The 16854-nt window shown below is 51.6% G+C and overlaps 2 protein-coding genes across 3 annotated transcripts in view; both read left to right on the top strand.

Moving 5' to 3' along the window:
- Positions 1-6224: 6224 nt before the first annotated feature.
- Positions 6225-10913, top strand: Arl14epl (ARF like GTPase 14 effector protein like). 2 transcript variants are annotated; one of them, XM_090325465.1, is made up of 4 exons: positions 6225-6447; positions 8048-8152; positions 9236-9375; positions 10613-10913. In XM_090325465.1, the coding sequence occupies exons 2-4, from the start codon at positions 8057-8059 to the stop codon at positions 10833-10835; spliced, it is 459 nt and encodes a 152-aa protein (XP_090181591.1). In that variant the 5' UTR covers positions 6225-6447; positions 8048-8056; the 3' UTR covers positions 10836-10913. The 2 variants fall into 2 exon arrangements, with proteins under 2 accessions (XP_090181591.1, XP_090181592.1); XM_090325466.1 differs by lacking the exon at positions 6225-6447 and adding an exon at positions 7745-7895.
- Positions 10914-15089: 4176 nt separating this feature from the next.
- Commd10 (COMM domain containing 10) overlaps positions 15090-16854 on the top strand; it is a 71661-nt gene continuing 69896 nt past the window's right edge. The window contains exons 1-2 of the mRNA XM_090325366.1: positions 15090-15194; positions 16334-16424. Of these exons, the coding sequence (XP_090181492.1) occupies positions 15154-15194; positions 16334-16424 (132 nt within the window). The 5' untranslated portion in view covers positions 15090-15153. The remainder of the gene's footprint in view (positions 15195-16333; positions 16425-16854) is intronic.

Below are 16854 nucleotides of genomic sequence, written 5' to 3'. Positions count from 1 at the left end.
TTCTCTGGCCTTCTGCCGGTTTAGTGGTGATAGGAGCCACACTGATTCAGACCTCGGTCCTCAGATCTCAGCCTCCTGGAGTGGCAGGGATTCTAGTGTGAGACACTGGCTCCACGCTGGGCATGTCCTTTTCTTGAGTTTAGAACAGGAGATCAGAAAAATGTGCTTTTGGAATAATGGCAGGGAAAGAGAGAAAGCACTTAGGGTGTATATGAAACTCACAGTGCTGTTTTTATAAAAAGAGGTCTTACCACGACTTTGAACCAGTGGCTTCTCCACCCTGGCATTTTGTTAGATGCATTTTCCTAATGAGCTTTCTTCCCTTGAATGCGTTGTTGTTTTTTAATGTTGAAAATGGTCTATATTTTTATCAACATGTGTACACACAGTTTAAAAAAAAAATCAAACAAGGGGCTGGGAGTCTGGCCTAGCGGTAGAGTCCTTGCCTAGCATGCCTGAAGACCCAGGTTCAATTCCTTGGTACCACATACATAGAAAAAAGCCGGAAGTGGTGCTGAGGCTCAAGTGGTAGAGCTCTAGCCTTGAGAAAGTCCAAGGTCAGTGCTCAGGCCTTGAGTTCAAGCCCCAGGACTGGCAATAAAAGAAGAGAGAGAGAGAGAGAGAGAGAGAGAGAGAGAGAGAGAGAGAGAGAGAGAGAGAAATCAAACTAAAAAGCTTATAATAGAAAACAGACATTCCCCACAATACCCAGTCTGTGTGGTTTTTTTTCTTCTTCTTCTATTTCTTCTGGTTGTAATTTTATTTTCTCAACTGTATGTGTATTTATGCTATTTTTTATTTGTCAAGTGTTTCCCTTACAGTTCCCTTTTATGCCACCATGTTTAATTGCACACCATTCACTGCTAAGTGAACAGAATAACCATGTTTCTGTTCTTTACATTAAATTATGGTTATTGGTTGCCTTGTTTTTTTTCCCATTTGTTTGTATTCGTTTTGTAATTTTCTTCAATGGCTCCAGGAGGGCTTTCAGAGTCACAGCAGTTCAGCAGAATGGATAATCTACCACCAGGCCAGGGCTTCATTTTAATAAATGAAATGCATACATACTCTTATTAATCTCCATCCATTGAATAAGTCTCATTATTCTACCTTTATATATCCACATCATATTTACCCTCATTCCCTGTGAAGTTTCTTACACACTCTTGTCCTTATTCATCCTTGTGGGATCTTGTTTTTAATTTGTTTCCATCGTTGCTATTATGTTGTTATGGGTCAACCAGAGTTTCTCGACATATCTCAAAGGTGGACTTGAACTCATGATCCTCTTGCACATTCCATTAATATCATAACTCAGAGCAGAATCCAAACAATCTTGTGGCTGGATGGAAATGAAACTCTTAAAACGCATGCACAGCTTTTCCTTTCTCCTGGGGTTACCAAATCACCTTGTTTTTAAATTTAATTAATTATAAACAAAAGCATGGCATTCTGTAATCCTTAATCACCCTTCTAAATAAACAGGTGACCAAAGTGTTTTTATTAAAAGTCAAAGCGATTCCTTTGAGTTTATGTCACTAAGTGTAGAGTTACAAGAAGAAACGAGTTGATGTTTTCTAAACGACTACCTAGAGAAGCTTGCTTTCTTGCATTTTTCTTTCAATTTTTTTAATAAGTGCTTTTCATACATGTGATTCCCATGCCAGATTGTGTGCAGAATACCACAGGGGAGAAAACACTCGTGGCCTTAGATTCTTTTTTTTAAAAACTGTTTTGATCATACCTGTGCATGCACCGCCAAACTCTTCCGTATTGATTTACAGAGTTGATTTTCACTGTAAGCACATTTGCAGGCTGACACAAATCAGGTGACACACCACGGGGCATTGCAGGGGAATCATTTTAACTCCATTGCCCACCGCAGAGGCCCCGGCTGGACCTCACGGGGCTGTGAGGAAGCTGGACTCGTGGCTGCTGGGCCCCGTGTGTCTTGTATAAAACTGCACGCTGAGCTCCCAGTGAAAATTGCTGGCCTGTCACTCAGCGTGGAGAGGGGTGAAAATGAGGACTAAGCACCAAGCACTGATGGTGCTAGAGGAGTTCTAGAGCCCGTGGCGTCCATGGGTGGAATCCACACAGGCTGTACATGGAAGCCAGCACAAAGCCCTCCACTTCTGCTGCCTCCTGCAGTCAGAGGCAGAGCCACTCTCCCTGGAGCCCAATGGCTTCCCTGCATCATGGCTGTAGAGAAAGGAGCCCTGGCCAGGTCCTGTGTGGAGAGACAGAGACAGCAACAGAGGGTGAGCCAGGGGCCGGCGGCTCGCGCCTGTCATCCTAGCTACTCAGGAGGCTGAGATCCGAGGACTGCAGTTCAAAGCCAGCCTGGATGGGAAAGTCCATGAGACCCTGATCTCCAGTTAACCACCAGAAAACCAGAAGTGGTGCTGTGGCTCAAAGGGTAGAGCGCTAGCCTTGAGCTGGGGAGCTCAGGGACAACGCCCAGGCCCTGAGTTCAAGCCCCACAAACAGTCATTAAAAACATAAGCCTAACTTTCTCTAACTGGAAAAGAGCTCAAATGACAAACCTCAGAAGAACTCAAGATGTTTTAATACAAATAAAACCCTCAAGGGCAAAACGCATAGGCTTAAACAGATCCCAGCCACAAATGTGATTTGTGAGGATGGAAGGAAATGTGAGAATGGGCAAGAAATACATCCAGACAGACACGTAACCATCTTGAGACACAACCTTTCCCATAGTGCCTTCAAAGGCCACTGCGTGAGTGAAAGATTGACTGGAGGCCGAGGGCAGGGAGTGAAAATGTGCTTAACCTAACCGCAAATCAGGAAATAGAAATGAAAACCTGAATTCAGTCTCGCCCAGACTCTCCGCCATGATGTCAAATAGCAATGAAAGCTGGCAGACTGGCTCTTCTTCTTGCAGGGAAAGTTTTCAGTTTTTCACTGTTGAATCTGATGTGAAATGTGGGGTTTTCATCAGTATCTGTGGACATATATATGTTAAGGAAGTCAAAATGGATAGAAGTAAATATATATATATATATATATGCATATATGACAACCAAGGTTGGTTGTCATTGTTGTTGATGGTTGTCTTTTTTTTCTACGCCTCTGGGTCTTTAAGAAAGGGCTGTGTGTGTGTGTGTGTGTGTGTGTGTGTGTGTGTGTGTGTGTGTGTGTGTTGATGTGTCTTTCAGAACTCTACCACGAAGAAGCTAAGAGTGTCAGCCTCCAGGATCAGCTGTGCTGGGAGTGAACCCTCGGGCCTTCTGTCTCCCTCAGTCCGCCTCCCCTCGAGTGGGCGCCCTCTGGAAGCTGCCGTGTTACACGCTTGCCTCTGGGCCTGCAGAGAGACAGGTGACAGACAGGTCAGGTGACAGTTCAGTTAAATAGCCACAAAGCTCACTGTCCCCCCCCCCAAAAAAAACACAAACACAGAAACTGAAAACTGTTTTCTTGAACAACCATTCCTTGGATCGCTGCCCGATCCGGGCTAATTTCCACAATTATGAAATGGGTTCTTTCTGGACATTTTTTTTCCTCCCCAGTGTTCACATTAATTCTCTGGAAACAAAACAAAAACCCCTCCGAGGTCCTGCCAGGTGGTGGCGGCTGGTGGCTGGACTGGGTGGGGGGGGCTGGTGAGGGCTGGCCGCTCCCTGGGCCCCTGCTCTGGGTTTTTTCTAGTTTTTGGTTTTTCTCTGATTTTGTGGAACTGGACTTGATTACTTCCTGAGGGCCTAAGTCCTCCTCCCAGCCTCCTCCTCCTCTTCCCAGTCCTCCTCCCAGCCTCCTCCTCCTCCCAGTCCTCCTCTTTCCAGCCATCCTCCTCCCAGTCCTCCTTCTCCTCCCAGCCTCCTCCTCCCAGTCCTCCTCCTCTTCCTCCCAGTCCTCCTCCTCCCAGCCATCCGACACAGGGGAGGGGACACAGGAAGGATCACAGGGTGGACAAGGAGAGGGGACACAGGAGGACTCGGAGGGGCCAAGGGGAGGACACGGGGACATGGAAGGGGACACGGGAGGGGACTTGGGGAGGACCAAAGCTCAGGAGCAGCGCTCAGGCCCCAAGTCCGGGCCCCAGGCCCCACCCCAACAAACAAAAACTGCAGTAGAGGCGTATGCTCAAGAGAATTGTCCAGTGTACAGGAAAATTGCTTTGTATGACATTTCTGCTGAAGAAATAAGAGGCAGTAAGGACTTCTGTTGCTGTGGGGTACTACTGTTCTCTTAGCACCGTGATGCTTTTTAAGTTTTGATCAGTTGCAGGGATTGAACTCTGGGCCTGTCCCTGTCCCTGAGTTCTTCAGCTCAAGGCTACCACCCTACCCTTGAGCCAGAGCCCCACTTCCGGTTTTCTGGTGGTTAATTGAAGAGTCTTAAGATCTTTAGTGCCCAGGCTGGCTTTGAACCTTGATCCTCAGATCTCAGCCTCCTGAGTAGCTAGGATTTCAGGCGTGAGCCCCACGCCAGGCTTGATGGATACTGTTTAGTATTCCACTGGGATATTTTCCTTGCCCAGTTTCCTGACCTTTACCTCGTTTGCTCATGATGCTGAGTCTCTTGCAGTTGTTCTGTGATTAGGCCAGCAGAATCCCGTTCTGATCACCTTGACACCAAACCCTGGCCAAAGGATAAGATTAAAAAAAAAGATCTCCAGCCCTTTGAGTTTTATTTCTATTTTGTATATGATTTGTGTATATTATATTTATGCATTTATATTTTATATATTATTTATATTTATTATATTTTTGAGTTTGTCAACCCATAACTGGGAAGATGGAGTCATCCTTTTATTTTTTTGGTGGTAATACTTACTAGTGTTTAAACTCGGAGCTTTGTGCTCACTGGATGGGCACTCTGCCAGCTGAGCCACACCCCAGTGGTTAAGCAAAATGTAGTGAAAAATACAGCAGGAGCTGTAAAAAAAAAGATAAGTTTATATATGTGTGTATGTCTGCTTTATTTAAAGCTACTTTAAGGTTTTACAGCCAGATGGGCTGTGAACTCCTTGGATCCACTATTTTCTTCTTCCCTTGTTTGTTGCAGCAAAACAATTAGGAACAAAAAGGTGGCTTCTGCCCTTTCGTTTACAAACGAACAAGGCTGTTCTCCCACCAGAGAAGGTGAAATCACGGAAAGCCCTCAGGAAAGAGCTCCATGGAGGACAGTGCCTCTGGACTGGAAGATTTCTTCCATGGCTTTCTTAGGCACGGCTTGGGAGCAGGGTTTAGTTTTCCTGGAACAACACAGATTTTTTTTTTTCCTTTCATGATTTGTAGCCACAAATCGGTGTGTAGTGTAATGATAGCACTGAAGTGTCCAAACTAGCCCAGGGGACAATTTTGTGTTAATGTTAGGTCCTGAGCTAGACTCCAAGCTTCACCCTGAGGTAACCACTCACGCCTCTCAGAGGGACCCATTTCACAGGACTCCACATTGCCTGGGTGGACTTGTGAGTGGACACGGACAGCACCCACCCTGGGCCCACTCTGTCCCCCCTCCCTCCTCCTCCTCCTCCCCCTCCTCCCCCCCTTCCATCCACTCCACCTCCAGGCTCCGTTACAGAAGCTTTACCAGGTAAAACACCTCTGAGACCTTGCAGGTTTTCCCTCGAGGAATCTATGGTTTCTGAACAAAACAAAGAAAAAGCAAGCAGCTCCGCGTCCCTCTCTCCTCCCTCCTGCACTTTCCTTCTGGTTTTCCTCCACACACAGGTACGTGCCCTTCCCTTTCCTCCTTCTAGTACTTTCCCTGTCCTTGTCCCCTCCCCTGCCTGGCTGCTTCCACCAGGCAGGCCTCCTGGAGAGCAGGGAGCCAGGACCGTGTGGGAGCTATTGGAATGGCTGAACTGTACACATGGGGCTTGGTAAAGCCGCCGCCCTCGGAGCTGGTGGGGAAGAGTTTGGGGAGGCCAGCGGCAGAGCAGGGACTGGGTTGACACTTGGGGGGTTCTGATTCTGAGATCAGAATGAAAACTAAGGAACAGGCTTGCAGGGGCCGGGGAGGGGGTCCCAGGGAAAGCATCCGTGCTTTCTACTTGGGCTGTCACTTGTGCGGTGGATTTCTCCAGATGAGGCTGTGAGGGCCCAGTCCTGGGGTCTCCCCAACAAGCCTTCCCTCTTCCACGCCCGCCTCGGGACTCTGTCCTGTATGATCTTTAAAGTCGCTAGGAAGAATCTGACCTCCTCACCAGTGGGCAGACGACGAGAGGGAACTGACCCAGAGGGGCACACACACTCCCTTCACAGGTAAAGAACGCGATTGTGTGGTCCTGTCGTGTTCTGCAGGTGACCAGCTCCTCTCAGGCCGCCCTCCACCTTTACACTATTTTGTTTTGTGTCACCTCCGTGCATGCGTGTGTTTCTGAAAGACTCAACTAATTGCTGGCACAGGGGACTCTCTCACCTGTAATTGAAGCCACACAGGAGGCTGAGATCCGGGGATTGTTATTCAAACCCAGCCTGGGTAAGAAAGTCTGTGAGACTCTTATCTCCAGTGAACCCCCAAAAGCCAGAAGTGATGGCTCAGTGGTAGAGTACTAGCTTGGGTACTGTGCCCAGGCACCCCCCCCCTCTCTCTGCCAATATTTGGGCCAGAATACATTTCTTGCTTTCACAATTTTCTACTGACCTTAGAAATAGAGAGGAAAAAAAAAATCACACCATCAATGGCACATGCCACGGCACCCTAAAGCAGTGACCAGTGGTGACCCCAGGGTAAAGACAGACAGCTGACCTGGCCTGGAGTCCTCTGGAGCCATGGAACTTGCTGGGGATTGTGGTTCTCTCTGTGCGGGGCCACATGCATGTGCCAGGAAAAGAGCCCAGAGGTTGTAGCAAGATGGTGCCAGTGGCCCCATCAGAGCCCTGGTCACAGTCAAGTCAGCTGGCATCTTGATTCTCAGCCGTCCCAGCTTCTGGAACTGCGGACCTCCGTGTCTGACTTTGAGCCACCCGTTGATTGTCCTTTACTATGGCAGTTCCCTTCCAAGCCTCCCTTCTGGAAAAGTCTCTGTGTGGCAGGTACTCTTTCCATCACCACGAAGCTAAGCATGGAAGCAGTGTCACCCTCAAAAAGCACAGTGTCCCCGGCTACACCAACCTGAGCTGTGAATCCCACACAACCTTCCAGTAATAGCAGGACCTAACCGCTTACCTCTGTGTCTCAGTTTCCTCATCTGTAAAACAGAAAAAAGAAGTGATCTCTAGTTCAGAGCCTGGTGAGAGTTCAAGGAAGGAACTTCTGGAGGGTGTGTAGAAGGGGTCTGTGACTCCAATGCCTCATGGTCGAGCCTGTCAATCTTCCTCTCGCTCTTTATAGCGTGAACCATGTTGGCTGGCAGTGACATTGATTCTGTGTCTCAAAAGGATATTCTTCATCAGACGAAAGAAATCCCTGTGGCTGGGAGCGTGGCCTAGGGGTAGAGGGCTCGCCTAGCACGCACGAAGCCCTGGGTTCCATTCCTCTGTACCACACACACAGAAAAAGCCAGAGTTGGTGCTGTGGCTCAAGTGGCAGAGTGCTAGCCTTGAGCAAAAGAAAGGGCCAGGGACAAAGCCTTGAGTTCAAGCCCCAGGACTGGCAAGAAGAAAGGAAGAAAGAAAGAAAGAAAGAAAGAAAGAAAGAAAGAAAGAAAGAAAGAAAGAAAGAAAGAAAGAAGGGAAGGAAGAAGGGAAGGAAGGAAGGAGGAAAAGAAGGAAGAAGGAAAAGGAAGGAAGGAGAAAAAAGAAAGGATGGGAGGAAGGAAAAGATAAAGAAAACGAAGGAAGAGAAAGAAAGAGAAAAAAGAAAAGGCGGAATGAAAGAAAGTCCTTACAATTACAGAGGAACGAGTTAGACTAAAAGGCACCTGTTGGGCCGGGAGCGGCCTGGTGGTCGAGTGCTCGCCTAGCAGAGGCAGCATCTGAGACGAAGTGAGCTCCGGGGAGACAGGTGCGGTTTCCAGGAGTCTGGCTGTGAACAAGAGTGAGATGTCCGTGAGAGGCTGGGGTCGGGGGATGGGTTCAGCGACAAGAAGCTAGGGGTGGTGTGACCGCCTTTCCCTCCTTCCCCTTTCCCCTCGCAGTGACTGGACATGAGTGACACATCTCGTAAGCGCAGCTCTGCCGGGGACGGACGCACAGACCAGGGCTCCCCCGAGAAAAGCAGCCAGATTGGACAGAAGCAACTGGTAGGGCACGGGAATCCTGTCACTGCCCAGCCCTGGGGCTTTTTCACCTGGGAATGTGTGAGCCATGGGTGGGCTTGGGGCCTGGGGGGGGGGTCTCCCCTCCTCAGCCAGCACTGCCTCCCCTGGCTTCCTCTTCGCTTCTTAGATTTCTTTGGCCTTCACCACAGTGTTTTTTTTTTTTATTATTTTTCCAGCCCTGGGGCTTGAACTCAGGGCCTGGGCGCTGTTCCTGAGCTCCTGTGGTGCTAAGGAATGGAACCCAGGGCTTCGGGCAGACTAGGCGAGCACTCTTCCACTAGGCCACCTTCCCAGACTCACCGCAGTGCTCTGTGGAACAAAATCTTACTCCTGGAGTTGAATATTGAAAAGAAAGCACATGTGTGTGGTGTTTATTTCGCTTTATACTATGTCATGGTTTGAAAACTGTGAATTCATCAACTGATCGAATTCATTTTACAAAAAAGAGAAACTTGGGCTTCAAGAAGAAGAAATGTGCCCAGTGTCTGGGCTCACGCCCGTCCTCTTAGCCACCCAGGAGGCTGAGGTCTGAGGACTCTGGTTTCAAGCCAGCCAGGGCAGGGACATTCCCATGAAATTCTCGTCTCCAATTAACTACCAATAAACTGGAAGTGGAGCTGAGGCTCAGGTGGTAGAGCTTCGAGGGAAAAAGCTCAGGGACAGCAATGAGTCCCTGAGCTCAAGCCTCAGTACTGGCACAAAAAGAAAGGACAGATGTAATTTAAGAAAATTTTCATCACTATTTTTTTTATTTCTCTGTGCAAAACCAATGTCTTTATAAAAGCTCCAGGCTAAAATAACATAGAATGAATAACACTTTTTTTTTTTTTGCCAGTCCTGGGCTTGAGCTCAGGGCCTGAGCACTGTCCTTGGACTTTCTCAAGGCTAGAGCTCTACCACTTGAGCCTCAGCACCACTTCTGGCTTTTTTCTATGTATGTGGTACCGAGGAATCAAACCCGGGTCTTTGTGCATGCTAGGCAAGCACTTTAACCACTAGGCCACACTCCCGGCCCCACATGGTTTTTATTATTAAAACTTTCTGATCACTTTTTCCTGTCTACAGCAACAAATAGAGCGCCAGCTCAAGTGCTTAGCCTTCCAAAACCCAGGCCCCCAGGTGGCAGACTTCAACCCCGAAACTCGGCAGCTGAAGAAGAAAGCCCGCATGTCAAAGATGAACGAATACTTTGCCGTGAAGTACAAGTAAGATCACAACTTATTATATCTGATGTTGCTGCCTTCCAACAGACATCCGTTTCTTGCGTTTTCAAGCCAAGTAATTGTAGATTTCTTCTTCCTAAGACCTCCATATACCTCTTTTGAAATAAAACAGCCCCCCATGTGAAAGTTAGCAACTTTAAGAAATAGCCTCACCTGGGCACTGGTGGCTCACGCCTGTCATCCTAGCTACTCAGGGGGCTGAGATCTGAGGATGGTGGTTCAAAGCCAGTACTGGCAGAAAAGTCCCCGTGTGAGACTCTTATCTCCTATGAACCACCAGAAAACTGGAAGCGGTGCGGTGGCTCAAAATGGTAGAGCATTAGACTTGAGCTGAAGAGCTCAGGGACAGCGCCCAGGCCTTGAGTTCAAGCCCCAAGACTGGGAAAAGAAGAAGAAAATAGAAACAGGCTAGCTTCCCACACTAGGAATTGAATCGAAAGAAAGAAAGGTCCCCTCTGGTTTTGAGTACTAGCTTTTCAGTGAGTGTAATCAAGATGTGTCATTAGAAAGAGAACTAACCTGGCAAGGAAGTTGAACATTCAGCGAGCCCTGCATTTTCAAGTGGTGCTCGTCAGAAGCTCCTGCTAAAGCAGTGAAAGACAACGAAAAAGTGACACCACTCAGTCCTGAAGGACGACTTCCAAATGGATTGCTTTTGAAGCAGTGGTGTAACTCGTGTGTGTCTTTTTGTACCCCAAGACACGTTGTAGAGGAGGACAGACAAAGCGGGGGCTCCGAAGAAAGGTCTAGACTCTGGTGGGGGTCTCTGGCCTGGAGTATTTACCATCACTCAGCGTTCACAAGGTCCTTGCCTGTGTCCCCCCAACACACTGGTGACACGCAGACACAAAGGACAGAAGGGCCACCTCAGACTTAGCAAAACTTCCCTCCCTCCCTCCCTCCCTCCCTCCTTTCCTTTTCTTGATCATGGGGTTTGAACTCAGGGCCTGGGCTCTGTCCCTGAGCTCTTCAGCTCGAGGCCAGCATCAACGCCTTGTGCCACAGCTCCAGGTGCAGCTTTTCTGTGGTTCACTGGAGGTGAGCCCCGCGGGCGGGCGTCGTCCTCAGATGCCAGCCTCCAGAGCAGCCAGCCTGGCCTGTGTCTCTCCTGTGTCGTAGCTGTTTTTATTGTTATTGGAGGGTGGCGGCCCACCCAGGCGTGGGGAGGGGAGGCCAGCCGGTCCTTCTGGTGGTCTCACTGCCGTCCTTGGCGTGGCAGGGTGCTGAGGAAGTACGACAAGGGCGGGCGGCTGGTGTGCAACGCGGAGGACCTGTGCGACTGCCTGGAGAGGAGTTGCCTGGGATGCTTCTACCCCTGCCCCCGCTGCAACTCCACCAAGTGCGGCCCCGAGTGCCGCTGCAGCCGCCGCTGGGTGTACGACGCCATCGTCACCGAGGCCGGCCAGGTCATCAGTGCCCTGCCCTTCCCTGTGCCCGACTAGGCCCGGCGTGTGGCTCCAGGTGGACCCAGGGACCCTGGTCCCAGCTGTGTGTGAGGGGCGTGGGGGTGGATTTCTAGAACTGGGGGGGGCAGAAGGGTTTTTCTTTCATGGTTGGGAGGCCCTGGAAGGGTGTGGTGGGGCTGAACTCCAGGCTGGATAGCCGGGTGCTCTACCCCTTGAGCCACGTCACTAGCCAGGAGCTTTTTCTTCTGTAGAACAGGGAACAGGCAGTGAGTCTTCCAATGGGAGCCGTGTCTAGCACCAAGGCAGAACTGCAATTTGATTAAAATGCAAACAACCTTGTGACTTGGCGGTGTGTATCCTTGGCTTCAACTCCGTGTGTGTGTGTGTGTGTGTGTGTGTGTGTGTGTGTGTGTGTGTGTGTGTGTGCATGCGCTGGTCTTGGGACTTGACCGCCTTGAATTCAGGCATACTGGGTGCTGTCTGTTGCTGAGCTCAGTCTCCGGCACTCAACTTGTTTCTTTGGAGCCAAACTGTGTGCTCGGGGTCTCGGGTTCAAGGCTTTTAGCCATCGCCTGGTCTCGGGCACTCTGTCCTCAAGTCTTCAGTCCAAGGGCAGCACAGCGTGTGGCCCCATCGCCTGTCCACCTCCCTGCCGCTTGCGGTCTTCAGGGCATTGTTTGTTTTGTTCCATCCACAACCACCTAGCTCCGCCTCTGAACTAGTGCAAACGCTCGCACTGTCCCTTCCACACCCTGTGTAGTGTTAAACGCACAGAAATACAGTTACCGTTCGTTGGTCTTGTGTCCTGCTCTTGTGTTGAACCAAACTCTCAATTCTAGAAGTATTTTTGCAGATCACTGGAACTTTTTCCCCCATAGGTGAAATAAATCTCTTGCAAATAGGAACAGGCTGACGTTTTCCTTCCAGCCTGAACGCCTCCTGTGTCCTTTATTCCCCGGATGGCAATGCGAGGTTCTTGAAAGGGGAGTGAAACCTAGAAGCCTCAGTGAATTCGCTCTCCAGCTCCGGGAGAAGCTAAAGGAGGCAGTGGTGGTTGGACTCAGCCATCACAGTGAATGCTCGCTCGCTCGCGTGTAGAAATGGGGCCAGGTAACTTGAAGGGCTGGGTGGGATTGGGTGAGATGGAGGAAAATGAAGGAAGGGGTGATGCGGATTGAGGCACAGTGTCCTTTAAAAAAAATGGGGGTTTTGGGGCCTGGAGCATGGCCTCGTGGTAGAGTGCTCACCCAGCATGCACAAAGCCCTGGGTTCGACTCCTCAGTACCACATACACGAAAAAGCTGGAAGTGGCGCTGTGGCTCAAGTGGCACAGCACTAGCCTTCAGCAAAATGTGTCCAAGGACAGTGCCTGGACCCTCAGTTCAAGGCCCAGGGCTGGCCTAAATAAATAAATAAATGGACATGTTGAATTGAAACCCCTTTGTGCAACTACTTAAAGATAATTAAAAAAACAAACAAATTTAACACATACATTCCCCAGTTCACTCAGAAAGCAGAGAGGCATCTGGGGATAATTGCAGCAAATGGATTTCCAGCTGACTGCCCCAGGAGCGCGTCTCTACCCAGTGCAGCCCCTGAGAGGGAAACGGAACGCCACCTCGTACCATTTGTAGTTGAAATGGCTTTGCCTTGTGGGGAAGAAGGGCAGACAAATCCCAGAGAGAAGAAAGACGAGCGAGCGAGCGAGCGGGCAAAGTGAGGCAGCCATGCCTGGCTCCAGATCCAGAATCCCACTGAATGATTTCCCATCAAGAACGGGGCAGCTGACTGGCAGGAACGTCTCATTTGTGCAAGATTTCTACACATGCCTGAAAGACGATGCAATGACCTGCTCTCCTAGAACCGGCCTAGCCAGGGAAGTGCATGGTTCTGTTGCCTCCTGCTGGCCATTTGTGTGTATTTTAGGTCTTGCACAGGACAACACAACCAATTTTCAAATAGATTAAAGAGAAAAACAAACATCCACAAACCCACCACCCAGGAGGTCCTGAGTTCAAAACATGGTATTGAAATATAAAAGAGATAACACAATGAGACCCCCGCCCTTGTTTGGAATAGTTTCTCAAAACGTCACGTCCCTATTTTGAGTCAGTTTGTGACAGAATTTTCGATGCAGTAAGTAAAGGTGCTTTTGTTTTGGCTGTCTTTTGAACATCAACACGGCAACTTAAAAGATACATTAACCTAGGGCTCAAGCCTGTCACCCTAGCTGCTCAGGAAGTTTGAGATCTGAGGTTTGTGGTTCAAAGCCATCTGGAGCAATAAGAGACTCTCTTCTCCAGTGAAGAACCACCACAAAACAGGAAGAGGTGTTGTGGCTCAAGTGGTAGAGCGCTAGCCTTGAGTGGAAGAGGTCAGGGACAGTGCCCAAAACCAGAGTTCAAGCCCCACCACCAACCACGGGGGGGGGGGGGGAGAAAGATACGCTTAGCTTAGAAATAACATTTATAGGGGCCAGGAATGTGGCCTAGTGGTAGAGTGCTTGCCTAGCATGCACGAAGACCCGGGTTTGATTCCAAGGATCTGAGTTCAAGGCCCAGGACAGGCAAAAAAAAAAAAATTAAAAAATAGAAACCGAAGACATAAAACATATAAAAAGGCATATGCAGATAGACATATATCCAGATGGAATGTCCGGCTTGGACGGTGGCTGTTGGTCTGTCCGTGGTGAAGGAACCCAGCTTGGGATATTTCACATCCCCACAGCAAAGCTTCCCATCCAGACAGGTCCCCAGACCCTCTGCTCACCTGTCTCCCTGTGTATGTGCATGTGTGTGTGTGTGCATATGGGTGTGCATGCATGTCTCCCTGTGTATGTGCATGTGTGTGCATATGGGTGTGCATGCATGTCTCCCTGTGTATGTGCACGTGTGTGTGTGTGCATATGGGTGTGCATGCATGTTTCCCTGTGTATGTGCACGTGTGTGTGCATATGGGTGTGCATGCATGTCTCCTGTGTATGTGCATGTGTGTATGTGTGCATATGGGTGTGCATGCATGTTTCCCTGTGTATGTGCACGTGTGTGTGCATATGGGTGTGCATGCATGTCTCCCTGTGTATGTGCATATGTGTGTGTGCATATGGGTGTGCATGCATGTCTCCTGTGTATGTGCCCGTGTGTGTGTGCATATGGGTGTGCATGCATGTCTCCTGTGTATGTGCATGTGTGTGTGTGTGCATATGGGTGTGCATGCATGTCTTCCTGTGTATGTGCACGCGTGTGTGTGCATATGGGTGTGCATGCATGTCTTCCTGTGTATGTGCACGCGTGTGTGTGCATATGGGTGTGCATGCATGTTTCCCTGTGTATGTGCACGTGTGTGTGTGCATATGGGTGTGCATGCATGTCTCCTGTGTATGTGCACGCGTGTGTGTGCATATGGGTGTGCATGCATGTCTCCCTGTGTATGTGCACGTGTGTGTGTGCATATGGGTGTGCATGCATGTCTTCCTGTGTATGTGCACGCGTGTGTGTGCATATGGGTGTGCATGCATGTCTCCCTGTGTATGTGCACGCGTGTGTGCATATGGGTGTGCATGCATGTCTCCTGTGTATGTGCACGTGTGTGTGTGCATATGGGTGTGCATGCATGTCTCCTGTGTATGTGCATGTGTGTGTGCCTATGGGTGTGCATGCATGTTTGCATGTAGACGTGTGCACACACACACACACACACACACACACTCCAAGCCGCTCACGCCGCTCTTTCCACTCAAGGCTGGCGACTTCCAGCTTCTCGGAGGTCCATGGGAGGAAAGAGCCCGTCTGAGCGCCCCGCCCAGCTGGGATCAACCCGGGGTCCTCAGCTCCGCGGGGCGGGGCCGCCGCGCCGCCTCAGGGGCCTTCGTGGGCTCGTGGCGCGGGCGGCGGACGCGGGCTCCGGACGGGCGCCGGGCGGAAGCTCACCGTCCGCGCGGCCCGCGCTTCCGGGCGCGGCGGGGCCGCTCCGCACCGGGCGGAACGCTTGGCGGCCGGAACGCGCGGAGGCCGGAACGCTGGGCGGCCGGAACGCTGGGCGGCCGGAACGCGCGGAGGCCGGAACGCTGGGCGGCCGGAACGCGCGGAGGCCGGAACGCTGAGCGGCCGGAACGCTGGGCGGCCGGAACGCTGGGCGGCCGGAACGCGCGGAGGCCGGAACGCTGGGCGGCCGGAACGCGCGGCAGCCGGAACGCTGGGCGGCGGAACGCGCGGAGGCCGGAACGCTGGGCGGCGGAACGCGCGGAGGCCGGAACGCTGGGCGGCCGGAACGCGTCGCGTCCACAGCGCGCGCTGGGCCTCGCGGGCTTCCGTCGCCGCGGCCGCGCTGGGCGGGGCGAAGGCGGAGCTTCGAGATGGCGGCGCCCGCGGCCCCGGTGCTGAGGGAGAGCGTCAGGTAGGGAAGCGTCAGGTGGGGAAGCGTCAGGTGGGGAAGCGTCAGGTGGGGAAGCGTCAGGTGGGGAAGCGTCAGGTGGCGGCGGACCCGGGGGGCGGACGGCGGGGCGGGCCGAGCTGACCGTCCAGCCCGGCCGCCCGCGGACCCAGCACAGCCCGGGCCCGGCCTGGGGAGGAGCCCGGGGCGGAGCGACGCGAGCGCGGGGTCGTTATCGCTGAGTGGACCTTCCGCTCCTCCTCCCCTCTTCCTCCCCTCTTCCTCCTCTCCTTCTCCTCCTCCCCCCTCCTTCTCCCCCTTCTCCTCCTCCTCCCCTCCTCCTCCTCCTCCTCCCCCTCCTCCTCCCCCTCCTCCTCCCCCTCCTCCTCCCCCTCCTCCTTCTTCTCCTCCCCTTTCCCTCCTCCTCTCCTCCTCCTCCCCTTCTCCTCCTCCTCCTCCTCTCCTCCTTCTTCTCTTCTCCTCCTTCCCTCCTCCTCCTCCTCTTCTCCTCCTCCTTCTCCTCCTCCTCCTCCTCTTCTCCTCCTCCTCCTCCTCCTCTTCTCCTCCTCCTCCTCCCCTTTCCCTCCTTCTCCTCCTCCCTTTTCCCTCCTCCTCCTCCTCCTCCTCCTCCTCCCCCCCCTCCTCCTTCTCCTCCTCCTCCTCCTCCCCTTTCCCTCCTCCTCCCCTCCTCCTCCTCCTCTCCTCCTCCATCTCTTCCTCCCCCCCTTCTCCCCTCCATCTCCTCCTCCTCCTCTTCCTCCTCTTCCCCCTCCCCCCTTCCTCTTCCTCCTCCTTCTCTTCCCCCTCCTCCTCCCCTCGTTGTTGTTGTTATGTTCATCTTCTTGCTATTCTGGCTATTATTCTCGTGTCTGGGCTTGAACTTGAACTCAGGTCCTGGGCCCTGGCTCAAGGTCCACCACCCGTGCCCCGGGCCACTGAGGGCCTCCCTCCGCCGCTGCTGCCGCCGCCACCGGGCCTTTGCTCTTCCATCCAACACCAGAGACGAGTTCCCCCAGCCTGTTGACCTGAGTGCTTTAGTGCAGGAAATTCTGAGGCGACCGGGTTCTTTCTTCTGCTCTCCGCGGAGCAGCTAGACTGACTCCAGACTCACCCAGAACAAGTGCAAAGCTGATTTTACAGCGCCGTCTTTCCCGTTTGTCTAGCATGAAGAGAGCAGTGTCGCTGATAAATGAAATCGACATAGGAAGATTTCCACGGCTGCTTACCCGAATTCTGCAAAAACTTCACCTGAAGGTTGGTATCTTTGCGTCCCTGTTGTTGGTCACAGTTCCTTCTGACTTCTCTGAAATCTTGGACGATTGGGTAATGTCCCCCGGTCTTAACCCCACCAGCCTCAGAGCAAATGTGTGTGTGTGTGACCGTTTGCTTGTCTGCCAAGAAAATCTTGAGAAAAAGATTTTCTCTCCTGACCTCTGTTGGAGAGGGGGTGGGAGGAGAGGCTTTTCAGGCCTGCAGTGGATGTCGGGTACCCACCCAGCCTGTGCTCTCTGTCTGTCGGGTTGTCTCCTCAGGACAAGCAGAGCCCATGGCACCTGCGGTAGGCAGATTGGTGAAGAAGAAAGAATGTGGCCGTCACACTCTGCGCCACCAGCTCAGTGCTTTGATTTTGCCAAATTTGATCAATTAGAGGCACAGGGTGTCTGTTTTTGTCTGAACTGTTGCT

The sequence above is a fragment of the Megascapheus bottae genome, chromosome 38, assembly GCF_031878675.1.
Source record: "Megascapheus bottae isolate mThoBot1 chromosome 38, mThoBot2.hap1, whole genome shotgun sequence".
Taxonomy (NCBI): domain Eukaryota; kingdom Metazoa; phylum Chordata; class Mammalia; order Rodentia; family Geomyidae; genus Megascapheus; species Megascapheus bottae.
Note: the sequence above shows the minus strand (reverse complement) of the source record. Positions and strands in the feature narration are given on the sequence as shown.